Here is a 13367-nt window from a genome sequence, read left to right as displayed (position 1 = left end):
GTTCTTTGTTAAAATATATCCTAAGATTACTCTTATAGTATTGTTTCTGTTGTCAAACCTCTTATAACATCATTTTAGTTTTTTTCTTCATCCTCAGTTTAAACACTGACGTCTGAGGTGCTTAGTTTAGTTTGAGACATTTATGAGGCAATTGAACAAGATATCCACAAGCAGAACTGAATATTCCATCAGTTAATTTCTTTCTGGAGAAGTAGGTGGTTCAGGTGGCCAGAATTGGCTATAATGTGAACCCTTTGCTGTTTAATTGAAAGCCTTGCTCTCTAAAGGTTTAAATCAAAAACATGTAAGCAGACTGTTAGCATCATCATCAGCTACATTTCATTTTTTTCTCATTGTATTTGTTTGGGGCTTACTAAAAAGTTGTGCTCATGATAGCCATCCTGCATTTACCATTTCTTCTTGCCCTGAAGGATCAACTGGGGTTTTGCCGATCTTATGTGCATTTCCTGGCCATGTTTTTACAGTTGTTGTAATTTCTGCAACATTTCAAACATGCTGTATTTATTGTCGTTTTAGTGCTTTATTAATAACTCTTTGATGTTGATTTGTGTTTGTTCAATGTCAGAGTACCCATTAACCCCAGACACCCCCAAGAGTGAAGCCCGGACATCCACCAACAGTAGCCGACTGGCTGCTCTGAAGAAACAGGCCGACATCGAGCTCAAAGTGAAGCAGGGAGCGGAAAATATGATACAAATGTATTCCAACGGCTCTTCCAAGGTAGTAGCCTGCCTTTAGAGAAACTGTGGTGTGTGGGTTGTGTTGTCTCACGTATTTACTTGTGAAAAGAACAATCACTTTGATGGACATAAATTCTCTGGAAAGAATGGCCAGGATGAGGTTTATTTTTGGTAGTTTCTTTCATTTGTATTTTCTTTGATTGTTAGTTTTTACTGTTACAAAGTGCAATTGTGAAAAAATTGTCAAATTTTAAAAAGCGCACCTGAACAATGGCCATTATTCTGCAACAAACAGCATTATTGAATACTGTGCAAAAGTCGTAGGCACATTTGTATTTTCAGTAACAACAAAAAAAATTGTTTAGAGCCAGTTATTTATATATTTTATATTTCCAACCATTCCTTTTGCCATTAATTGAGTCTGACAACAGCCGATATGCTCCACACAGAGATCTAATCTCACCTCCCAGTCCATCTGATTTCACGAAGAAACAGAAGAAAAAAAACCAAGACAGACTAAATCCAGGAAATACTGTGGCAATGCTAATTTGTGACGGCCCGCCACAGAATCAGCACCGGCCGGCACATATTGCGTTTCAACATTCATTTTTTTCATTTAAAAGACGCACGCATATTCTTTCAGCTGCATTTCCTTAGCTCTCCCTCTGCCTTTCACGCGTCTCTTACTCACACACTCTCTCTCTCTCTCTCTCTCACTCACACACACACACACTCACTCACTCACTTGGTGCGTCGCATTCAAACCGTAATGCTGCGTTCACACCGCACGCGAATGACGCGATTCGCGCGAGTGATTTACATGTAAAGTCAATGCGCGAATAGGCATTCTGCAGCGCGATTCGCGCGAATGACACGGCAATGATCACGCGAATTGAGAGTTTTGAACGCGTGATTCGCGCAAGTTAAAAAATCTGAACTTTGGCGGATATTCGCGCCACGTTAACCAATGAGGAGCCTGCTTACTGCTGTCACGTGGTGAAGTGACGGATGGGAAACCCATAGGGGAACCCCGAGGCCAGAGTAATTTAAAAAACTACTGTATTGTTTCACAAAATGTAGTTTTAATAGTTTTTCAGGCGAGAATGTAGTTGTTTAAAACTCAAATATGTGATTTATTTATTAAGAGAGCTCCTATTTGAAAATTTGATCTGGTGTTTTCGGAGGTGTGAGACCCAGGCGATCACCGGAGCTCAGGGCTCATCAACCCAGGTGAGAGAATTGTTCACGCGTCCAACTTCGCGCGAATAGCGCGATTTATTCGCATCATTCACGTGCGGTGTGAACGCAGCATTAGTCTCAGTGTTGCCAACTAGGGATGGGCGATATAGACAACAAAAATTCTGTTCTGGTATTTATTGCAGTGACGATATCAAGGGCGATAAATGTAGTACCATTTTCCATGTTTTTGGCTACAAGTGAGCGCTGCACACATTCTTGAGAGCTTCAGAAACACAAACAATGATCTAAAGCGAAACATACCCGTCATGAAATAGTCCCCTTTAATACATAAAAGAATAATAAAAACACTTAATCCAAAAACCAGCCTTTTAAGAAATTGAAAAGTTGCAGTTATACTTCTGTAAAAGTGCAAGTAATGTTTAAATAATGCAACTGCTGAAAAACTTCACATAATACAAACAAAAAAGATAACCCATTGGGCCACTGAATCTGCATTAACGACAACAGCTGGGGCAACAGCCTTAGTCCTAATGGGTTGTAGCTATCTTAGCTATCAAAATCCAGTGTTCGGCACTTTGCGGACGTGAGTTTTTGTTGTAGATGTCTGTCTTTAAAAAAAAAAAAAAAAAAAAAAATTGTTGTGTATTGTGCTAATTAATTGAGATTTCTTACAGCTCTTACAGGTTTTTGGCCTTGTCTGTTCCGTTGCTTCTATTACTCTCCCCTTTTTTGTAAGTCGCTTTGGATAAAAGCGTCTGCTAAATGATTAAATGTAAATGTAAGTTTGAAATGTAAACACAGATTCTTTATTTACTCATATTCTCATGTTGCAAACAGTATCAAAAATAGTGCAAACTGCAAAACTAATAATCCCAACCATGTCTTCAGATTACAAAAAAATAGCAAATAATGATTTAATGATAGAACTTTAGTAATTTGAACTAAAACTTGGTAATCATGTACGAATGGAAATGTATGGATGCATATTTTTCATTTTAACTGAAGGACTGGTGGTGGATCTTAAGAGATGGATGAATTAGTCATTCAGTGTTTCTGTAGAAAAAAAAACAACACTAAACCAAACATAATACTGATAAAGATAATAGTACTACGAATTCTACTACTAATTTCAATATAAACCCCACTAAGGATTGAGGAGTTGTTGGGTTTATGAATATTAATCACGTTGTCAGTGCTTGATTGAACTGATTTGCTAAAATCAAAATGGGTACAGTAATAGGTGTGCGCCAGCCATGAAATTGCCGTTTGCGCATTAGGCTGAATAATTCCAAACAAATGCCGTGTTTTTTTTTTACAGGAAAATACAACAAAGAATATTGTTTCCATGTAGCACGCCGATTCTGCGTCGTATAAGACTCTCTCGCTCTCTCTTTGAGTGTATGTGAGAGACTGAGCGCTCTGTCGGACACCTCACACTACTGTGCGTCAAATACACTGTGTGTTCATTGAGATTAACTGAAATAGCGTGCTTTACGGATCGCTTGACAAAGCAAAAATCTCTCAAGCGCTCAGTCCAAGTGCTCATCGTGTGAAAATATATCTGAGTGTACTAGCTCCAGGTTCTAGAGAGAGCTCCTCCTTCAGCAATAAACTCCTTTGCAGCTTCCGCCATAGTTGTTTATGCTCTGCACGAGAGATGTGAATGGGTCGCGTCATCAACATAGGCTTTATCGTTATTATCGTGGGAAGACAAATTCTTATCATGGGGAGAAATTTTGCCGGTATATCGCAAACAATAAGATATCGCCCATCCCTATTGCCAACTCTCACACATTTGTCGTGAGCCACACACGTTCAGGCTCTGTCTCACCATCTTACTCTGGCCAAGAAAATCCAAATTGTTATTGATATGAAATAAAGTATAAGTTTTGGCGCACTTAGTGATAAATCATACCAGATAAAGCCAGAGCCGTTGAATAACAGAGCTGCGACGTGTTCATCTCGCGGCAATGCACACGGTCACGTGATCACGGCCCTCTCAATAGTTCTAAACCAACCAGCGCTGTGTCAATACAAAAATAGACAACAGCTTCACAATAAAGGTATTTGCAGCAATTTTTGGTAAACAGTACAGCATAGTGTGCATTGATTATTACATCAACTGCATTTACAGTGGGCACGTTTACATGCACGTTCTTAAGCCGATTATGCCTAATAAGCCGACAATGAACATGGTCATGTAAACACGGTAACCCGTTTTCTTTTATCGGAATAAGGTCATAAACCGCGTAAGCATAAACCGGTCAGGTCATGTCTTTTTTGTCTCTTACCTCGTTTTCGAGCAGCATGTAAACTCATTGACCTGCTTTCTGTTGGCTTATTAAAGTGCGCATCATGTGTGATAGGTGACAAAAACCCAAACTTAGAGCAGATTGAAACACATCCAGAAAGAGCAAGCTAGCATTTTGCATGAAATAAGGACATATATCACAAACCCAGACATATATCACCTTTTAAGACCAATACAATTATAGATGTGTTCTTCTCATCTCATGCAGCAGAATTAGAAGAGGTTCAGTCAGAACGCTGCATCTGCATGACGTCAGACATGGACATTATTATTTTTGACGTCACTACAAGGTTTATTAATAAAGTCATGAGAACGCGGTTTACTTGCATTGTCAGTTTACTGGTTTGCATGTAAACAGGGAAAACTGATTATTTCAATGAGCTGATTTTTTTGAGTTATCGGCTTACTTCTGTGCATGTAAACGCACCCAGTGTCATTTTAAAATGGAGAGTGATGGAGATGCACCATTGTAATGTTATGATCTTCTATTTAGTCCAGAAATATTCCTTACTATCATGGTAAAATGTGGCCGTAGACCTCAACTATTTTTCAATTAAATAAATGTTATTAAATAACTACTAAATACTATGTGTGCAATAATTATGGTCCATTAATGACACTTAAAATATTTTTCTTTCTAATATTTATATTACAATTAGTGTAGTAATTAAGGTTAAAATAGAGAATTCCAATGCAAAGAGGCAAATTATAGTAATTTTGTGGCTTTCAAATCTGTGGGAAACAGTGGAATAGGTTATATAGACCCTAAAGGGGGTTGCACACTGGTCACGAAGCCCAGCGCCTCGCCACGTCTTTAAAATTCGAACACATTATTTTTGAGTTTATAAGTGTACGCACACCGGCGGCGGCATTCAGCGACTCAATCAAACAAAAACAACTTTATTTATATAGCACTTTTACAATGACGATTGTTTCAAAGCAGCTTCATAGTGGAGAAAACAGTGATTTTATCAGCTTATTTTCATTTCTTTTTTCAATTACATTTTTAATTTTTAAATTTGAAATCTATTCATTGAGCATGTAATGTGCGCATCCGGTGTGAGATATCTGAGAAACGCTGGTGCTGAACTTCTCCCCGGTGTGTGACCCCCTTTAAGGAAAGCCAAACTGTTTTGGTTTTTTTGGGGTAAATGTTGCATGTAGTTTTGAGAACATTTATTGTGCAAAACTGTAATTATACAACTTAATGTTGCAGATAATACAATTCAAGTACACAAACTGCCGAGACTTTCACAAAGAAAAAGCTTAAATGGATAATTCTCCCTGAAATTAACAAAAAGCCATCTTTGTCCTATATTTTTCAGACCTCAAAACCGAAAAGGATACAAAAGTATCATGCTATGATACAGTGAGACGCACGCCATATATATAAATATTTAATTAAAAAATACCACCTCCAAAAGTAAATGTTGTGAGGTGGTAGAACAGGTTAGTCATGCTATCTCTCTTAGCCGGAACTCTTGCCCCACACACTCTAGTCTACAGTATAGTTTGCTGCTGCTTGTCGGATGGCTTAAATCCAAATAATGGATGTTTCACCATCTCAACCTTTTTGCTTTCAGCCATGATTCAAGATGATGAATACAATAATGCGTTACAGCTAATTGCACCTCAAAACTCTAAAGTTTGCGGGTAGATTGCATCATCAACACGCATTATCTTTAATCAAATAAAAATGAATTAAAATCTCTATCATAGGCCAATGTTGTATCGTTTATATTGCATATCGTTGATATCGCCCATTACTACAAAAAATATTGGTTTGATTTAGTAAAAAAAAATGCAATAAACTTCCATTATGACATTTATTTTTGGAAGCAATACTCACTTTACTGTGTCTAAAACTTCACACCACTGTAGCTTTAAAGATTGGTTTCTTCAGTCGCTTTGTGGACGTTGCCACAGTTCTCCTGAATTTAGTCTGTCTCATTTTTTTCTGTTTCTTCATGTAATCAAAGACCGACTTGATGATGGTGAGATCAGATCTATGTGTGGAGCATACCGGCTGTTGTCAGACTATATGTAACTGGCTTAAAACCTTTTTTGGTAAAAACACAAATGTGCCGAAGACTTTTGCACAGTACTGTATATAAAAAAATACACCGCCGTTTTAAATTACAGTAAATACTATACTTCGTTCTTACTTGCAGAGAAGATAAACCGTTTGATCTCTCAAAGATCTTGTGAGAGAAGATTCATCCCAAGAAATGAAAACAGATGTTAGCAAACATGTCCTCTAAAATTGGATGAAATCTCCTCTCCTTTTTCCAAAAGAGGTAAAGGAAGCCAGACTCATTTATACACATATGCCAATGTCATGGTTGTAACCCCCTAGGGTGCAGCTGACATTAAAGAGAACTGGAATAGAACCGTTCAGTAGTTTCTCCACCCTCCCCCTCAGGAAATCAGGCTTCAGTGCTGGTTACTGTACATGTAGACAGTCTCAATACATACATGTAGTATCAGCATGGTTAGGTTTGGCTTTGGTCGGGAGTGTCGGACCCTCCTTCCCTCCCTTTTATCAAGAATGGCGCTGTTAATTAAAGAGGCTCTGTGGCTAAAATTATCGTCTTGGACTCACAAAGAAGTTTTGTTAAATCAGCACAGTCTTTGTGGGGGGAAATATATGGAGTGATAAACACAGGGAGACAGAACAAGGGAGTCTGACTCATTTCCAGATGTATGAACAGTTTAGTACCCTCCAAAAACTGTCACGAAAACATGCTCAGCACTACGACACATGACTTCATTTGACTCGCACTGATTAAGAGATACTCCTACATTTCTCTTGGCCCGCGAATGCTCTGTTCAAAACCTTTAAAGCTGCTTTGTGTCATTTTTGCGCCACTTGTGGCAACAAACGGAATTGCAAAAAAAAGGGGGGGGGAAAGAATGCTGGGCCAAACAGGTAGCCTGGTCCTTAACTCTTGCAGTTAGTTAAGCTAATATCGGGCCAATTCGCACAATTAATCTATATGTGGGTTTTGTCTGGTCAGTCAAGACGAAGCGGTGAGTCCAGCATGCAGTTTCCAAGCTGCTTTAGACATCCGGAGGAAAGGCCTCTAAGGTAACGTCAGCCTCTAATGGCTGCTTACAGGAAGTTCAGTCCATGGAGACTCTTGACTCTCAGTCACTAGATTTGAATGCTTGGTGTGACAAGGAAACATCCCTTGACAATTCAGACTAACAGCAAGGTTTTCATTTGTTGGTTTCACTTTAATAACTTTAATCATAAAAAGTAAAAATACCAAGAATATGGATTATAAATAAGGTATCAGAGGTCATGCAATATTGTGAGTGTCATTTAGGTATGATGACATGCAGCACCCTCAACTGTGATTCATGCACACTGCCAGCATGGCCTCAGGGAATTTTTTTTTTTTTTATTAAACATTTTATACATATTTTTGTGTCACCTCGAAAGAGAACTGAGGATCTGTTTACACTACGGTTTTCAACTAAAAACGTGTGTATTTTGGCTGTTCATTTTGAATGCTTGAACTGCAAACTTCTGAAAACTGGTTTAAAATGGCAAGTTTTTAAAAACAATACCGTTATTGTCTTTGTGTAAAAAATGGTGACTGCATGCACATATACATAGATTGGTGCAACCGGCAGTTAGCATCAAACTGGTTCCCTTGATTAAAGGGATAGTTTACGCAAAAATGAAAATGTGATGTTTATCTGCTTACCCCCAGGGCATCCAAGATGTAGGTGTCTTTGTTTCTTCAGTAGAACACAAATAAAGACTTTTAACTCCAACCATTGCTTGTATAGTGTATGTCAATGGACTGTGAGAGTAAAACATCCATAGACATACGAATCCATTATAAACCCTGTGGCAACACATTGATGTATTAAGACACAAAATGATTGATTTGTGTGAGAAACCAAACAGTATTTATATAAAACAATTTTTTACCTCAAATACAACACTATGTACAAAAGTGTGCCATCATTTCTGGCAAGTGAGGTGAAATGTACACGATATGGCGTATCTCAATGCGATACAAGCGGCGGAAGTGATCTCTTGAATCGTGTAATTTGACCTTGCTTTCAGGCAGTGGTGGCACGGGGACAGCTAATGTACATAATGTTGTATTGAAGGTAAAAAATTATATAAATACTGTTCGGTTTCTCACACAAATCTACCCCATTGGCGTGCATAAAAAAAGAAGAAGCTTTGATCAAAAAGTCATAATAATATAGTATAATTTTCACAAATGAACACAACTTTAATGAATTTTGAAGCCTAAATGCAGTTACCAGAAGTAAAAAGCTAAAGGTAGGCTATAAAAAGACTGCACCAAGGTCCCGCAATTTCAACACCACCATCACTTAGCTTCCTTCAACTTGTTCAGTTTTTAATCTAAAAACATTTCCCCAGAATGTTTGAGTCAGACTAGCTTATAAGAGTACAATTATGAGCATAATAAGATTGTACAAGCTGACTGAGGTTACCTTTTCAGCGTGATGACGTTTAATCTCCACAACAGGCTCTGTGGTTCCATTGTAGTTCCACTTGTTACAACTGCTTTTTTCAAGACCCGTAACACCTTAAAGAAAATCCTGAGTGGGGTAATGCCAATGTATTTTATTTTTTGGAAATATAACAATGTTTTAAACTTGTGTTCACAACACACACCTTATTACAACTATTTAACCAAAACCCCATTAAAAAAAAAAAAAAAACAACAACATTGACTTCGGTGCAAGGGACCCAGAAGTGCTAAAATGTTAACTCCCTTTCACGTGTTGGCCTACAAAAGTGATGTCAAACCTGCACTTTTCTATTACGTGTTCAGTCTAGAGGTGTAAAGTGTTTCTTTACAAAGTAACAACATTGCCAACTACTGGCCTGGCCCAGTTTTTTTAATCATTGTCTGAATAGAAATAGAACTCAAGTGTATATCTCCTTTTATATTCATATTTGAAGGTTTATGACCTATGGTTCTGCATTAAATACATGTCATTGTAAAGTGCTATTTGTGCGTATTTTGTTCCTACTTTCTTTTCTGAACTCCTGCTGTTTTTACTTTTCTCCCGTGGCTACATCTGTAGGACCGCAAACTGCTCGCAGCAGCTCAGCAGATGCTTCAAGACAGCAAGACAAAGATAGAGTTCATTCGAATGCAGATCCTCAAAGCCAGCCAAACCAGCGAAATAAACTACGAGAACAATGACGGTATGTGGTGTAACATGATTTCCTCTCTAATTATATATATGATTCGCATTTTAAATGGGCAGAAGTTAGGTAATAATACGACATAAATCTGATGTTAGCAGTGACTTCAAGCAAGCCTATCATCAGCCCCCTGGACCTTAGGATAGAAGAGCTACGGCATCACTTCCGGATAGAGTCTGCTGTGGCAGAAGGTGCCAAAAACGTGATGAAACTGCTAGGAACAGGGAAGGTGACGGAGAAGAAAGCTCATTCAGAGGTTGGCTTCATTTCTATGTCATTGTTTTTATAGTTGCTTCTCATTGATTGATTGTTTAAATTCTTTTTTTTTAGTTTAAATTTCTTGTTTAAATAAAACATTTAATTTCAGTATCCATTTAATCCAGTTTTTCATTTAACTATACATTAGTAATAGCCTGCATTGCCTCAAGGGCAAAATGTTTACAGCTTTTTTGGCTTTACTCACTTTTTTCACTTTACACAAAGTGATTAAATACTCTTTAGAACTGTCAAAAAAGTATTACTCACACAGGAATAAAAAAAATCCGTCACTTTCCTACCTATTGGAAGGTTAATTTTAGAGTAGCTTGATAGAAGTTGATCAGAATACAAGCCATAGCCACTGAATCATTGTGTATATTTGAGATCTCTCCTGCTACTCAACTGGTGGAGCAAAATAAAAATCATGGGTTAAAGCAATATGTGTTTCATAAGATGATCAAAGATTTGATCTATCATTCAAAAATTGTGCAAAAACCTAACCATTCATTGAACTAAAAGAATGGAATGTCAGGGGAAAATCACAGTATGAAATAAATGCTTTTCTCTAAAACATGTTGGCCACAATTATTGGCAACCCTAGATTTTTTTTATGAGCAAAATATCTCAAAAGTATATTCCCATTAATATTTACATTTTTTAGCACCCCAGGGTAACTAGGAACATGAAACTCTCTAGCTATGACATGTTTCACAGCAGTGTAAATATGAGAAAACACAAAAGCCAAATTCCCTTAAAGTGGTCATTTAATGCCATTTTTGTACAAGTTAAAATGATTCATTAGTGTCTAAATGAAAACTTTGTAATATACTTTAATTAAAAATTCTCATTAGTATTGTAAGAAAACACTCATTTTACCTGGTCAAAAACAGCTCTGTTTTCACCAAGCCATTTCAGTGCATACGCTTTAAATGATAAATGACCCCGCCCCTTTGTTCTGTGGGCCGGAATGTGGAGTCATTGCCTTTGACAACAGTAGAGGCGAAAGAATGGCGACGGGAGTCTCTGAGGACACATCTGTGCAACTTTATCAATTTTAACCGGAGTCAGACCCGGGACAAGATGACAGCACCAACGGAATTCGACAATTGATTATTGTTTTGTGTGATTTTATGATGTGAATAATTTTAAAAGAGGACCCCAGGAAGATTAGCTGCCATTAAATGGGCCGCTAATGGGGATCCTAATAAAACAAAACAATTAAGGCTAAACAGGACGTTTCTGAATGTTTGGTTAACGTAATGTCACTTTGATCTATCTTTATGTACTGGTAGGGTAACGTCAGCGTAGTGAGATACAAATGCTATGTATTTACTGATGTCCTTCATTGATAGATTTGATGTTATACCTAATGCCAATAAAACCTTTTTTTTCTGTTGATGTCGGTTTGTCAGTGATGTGTAACGTTATCTATGCATTGTAAAAACTGTTACAACACGACTTTTTTTTTGTTGACTGAAACAGACACCGTTATAGACCATCTACATAATTAAGCTGTGTTACCAGGTCCACGTTAACTTTAAAACCAGCGTACACAGTTTGTAATAACACAATAACCCTAACGCGTTGTTCACTATAAACGTGGGATTATAAATTATATTGAGAACGTCATACATAGAAAGCATTCCTTACACACTTTAGCCGCATTCATTGTGAAGCGTTTCAAACTACACTCATTTCTGGAGGGGCAGCAAGAACACAAATAGATGGTACAGATCTTTATCCATGCGCAGCAAAACTCAGCCACTGCGTCTTCAGCGGATTTAGGAACATCGAAATGATTGCTGTGTTCATTATTACACCCAAGAACAGAACACCACAATCGCTTAGTCACCATTCTGCTCCAGCATATCAACAATGGCGGACTATGACAACGACAGCTTGAGCACGCTCCGGGTGAGTCTGAGGTGAAACTGCTGTCAATCAAAATTGTGGGAGGGGCGTCTGACCGTGTGATGTCACACGGACATGAGGCTGGGAATCTGAATGATCTGGAGAGATTCTGTAAGAAGGAATGGGCTCTGATCTCTTGTTAGGTGTTCTCCAAACTCATCAGCCATTATAGAACAAGACTTATCCTGGCAAAAGGAGGTTGCAAAAATTATTTAATAAAAGGGTGCCAATAATTAGGGCTAACATGTTTTGGAGAAAAGCATTTATTTCATAATGTGATTAACCCTCCACTTTCTATTCTTTTACTTCAATAAAAGGTTAGATTTGTGCAAATTCATGAATACATATACACACACAAACACACACACCAGGTATTGCTCTATTTGAAAAGTGATTTGGTACCGTTATATTGTGGTAACAATACATTGTTCATTCCAATCCACAAAAATTACTACACTTAAGCAAATAATTAACACAAAGAAATATTCATCTAAAAAAAGTTTTAAAAAACAAACATCATCTGTGGCGATTTCTGGTATACTTTCATTTGTCACATAGAAATTTGAATCCTGTCCTATATAGTTTTCCACTCACACTTCCAATGTTACACGTTCTAAATCCGAATCCGGCATGTCTTTCAAAGGTCTTCGGATATTTTGTTGACTGCATTCAAAATGGGTGTATTTATGTTTATGCATTTTGTGAATGCAGTCTAACTTTGTCTTGCAGGCTCAAGCCCGCTTGAATGAGTCCAGTCAGAAGCTAGATTTGCTGAAGTTCTCTCTGGAACAGAGACTCAGTGAGCTGCCCAGAAATCATCCGAAGGGCAATCTGATAATGGAGGAGTTGGCCATGGTGTCCTCCCCACCTCTCAGTCCCCGCCAAAGCATCATGTCCACCAGCAACCAGTACAGCACTGTGGCCAAACCTGCTGCTCTAACCGGTAACAAAACAATTCTTAGTCACATGGTGCTAAAGGGGTTTTGAGCTCTGTTTTTTGTTTTTTTCTGGTTCCATTTTAGCTTGGTTTTAACAATGGCAGCTTGTAATACTTCAAAAGGTTCATAACGGGCTTGTAAAAGTAATCCTTCTAAATTGAGGTTTAATTTGGTTTAGGCTTTAATTCAAATAAAACATTAACGCACATCAGATATGGTCAATGGAAGCGCTCGCGTGCGTCCTTGTCGTGTGAGAACCAGTGTTGTCACACATCAAGCAACTGTCCGTTTGAGCTGCCATTGACCAGATTTAAAGTATTCTATACATGGGTTGATCAAAGATTATATGTGAATATAAGCCTCAATTATATTTGTTCATCTCCTTTGGCAAACTTGTCTTTTCAAAACACTTAAAGGGATAGTTCACCCAAAAATGAAAATGCGATGTTTATCTGCTTACCTCCAGTGCATCCGACATATAGGTGACTTTGTTTCTTTAGTAGAATACAAATGAAGATTTTTAACTCCAACTGTTGCAGTCTGTCAGTCGTATAATGCATGTGAATGGTTGCAAAATCTATGAGAGTAAAAAAAAACATGCACAGACAAATCTATATTAAACCCTGCGGCTCATGACGACACATTGATAGTTCACTTTAAAATGAAAATTCTGTCATCCTTTACTCACCCTCAAGTTGTTTCAACCTTGTATGAATTTCTTTCTTCGGCTGAACACAAGGGAAGATTTTATGAAGAATGTCAGTAACCAAACAGTTAACTGGAGCCATTGACTTCCATAGTAGGAAAAAAAATACTATGGAAATCAATGGCTCCAGTTAACT

The 13367-nt window shown here is 37.8% G+C and overlaps 1 protein-coding gene across 2 annotated transcripts in view; it reads left to right on the top strand.

Moving 5' to 3' along the window:
- The window catches only part of pkn2b (protein kinase N2b), a 63730-nt gene that overhangs the window by 28959 nt on the left and 21404 nt on the right, over positions 1-13367 (top strand). The window contains exons 3-6 of one of the 2 annotated variants that reach the window (XM_067459560.1): positions 587-741; positions 9295-9418; positions 9520-9674; positions 12317-12530. In XM_067459560.1, the coding sequence (XP_067315661.1) occupies positions 587-741; positions 9295-9418; positions 9520-9674; positions 12317-12530 (648 nt within the window). Of the gene's footprint in view, positions 1-586; positions 742-9294; positions 9419-9516; positions 9675-12316; positions 12531-13367 lie in introns of both variants that reach the window. The other variant, XM_067459559.1, reaches the window with a different exon arrangement.

Source organism: Pseudorasbora parva, chromosome 12 (assembly GCF_024679245.1).
Source record: "Pseudorasbora parva isolate DD20220531a chromosome 12, ASM2467924v1, whole genome shotgun sequence".
NCBI classification, from domain to species: Eukaryota; Metazoa; Chordata; class Actinopteri; order Cypriniformes; family Gobionidae; genus Pseudorasbora; species Pseudorasbora parva.
Note: the sequence above shows the minus strand (reverse complement) of the source record. Positions and strands in the feature narration are given on the sequence as shown.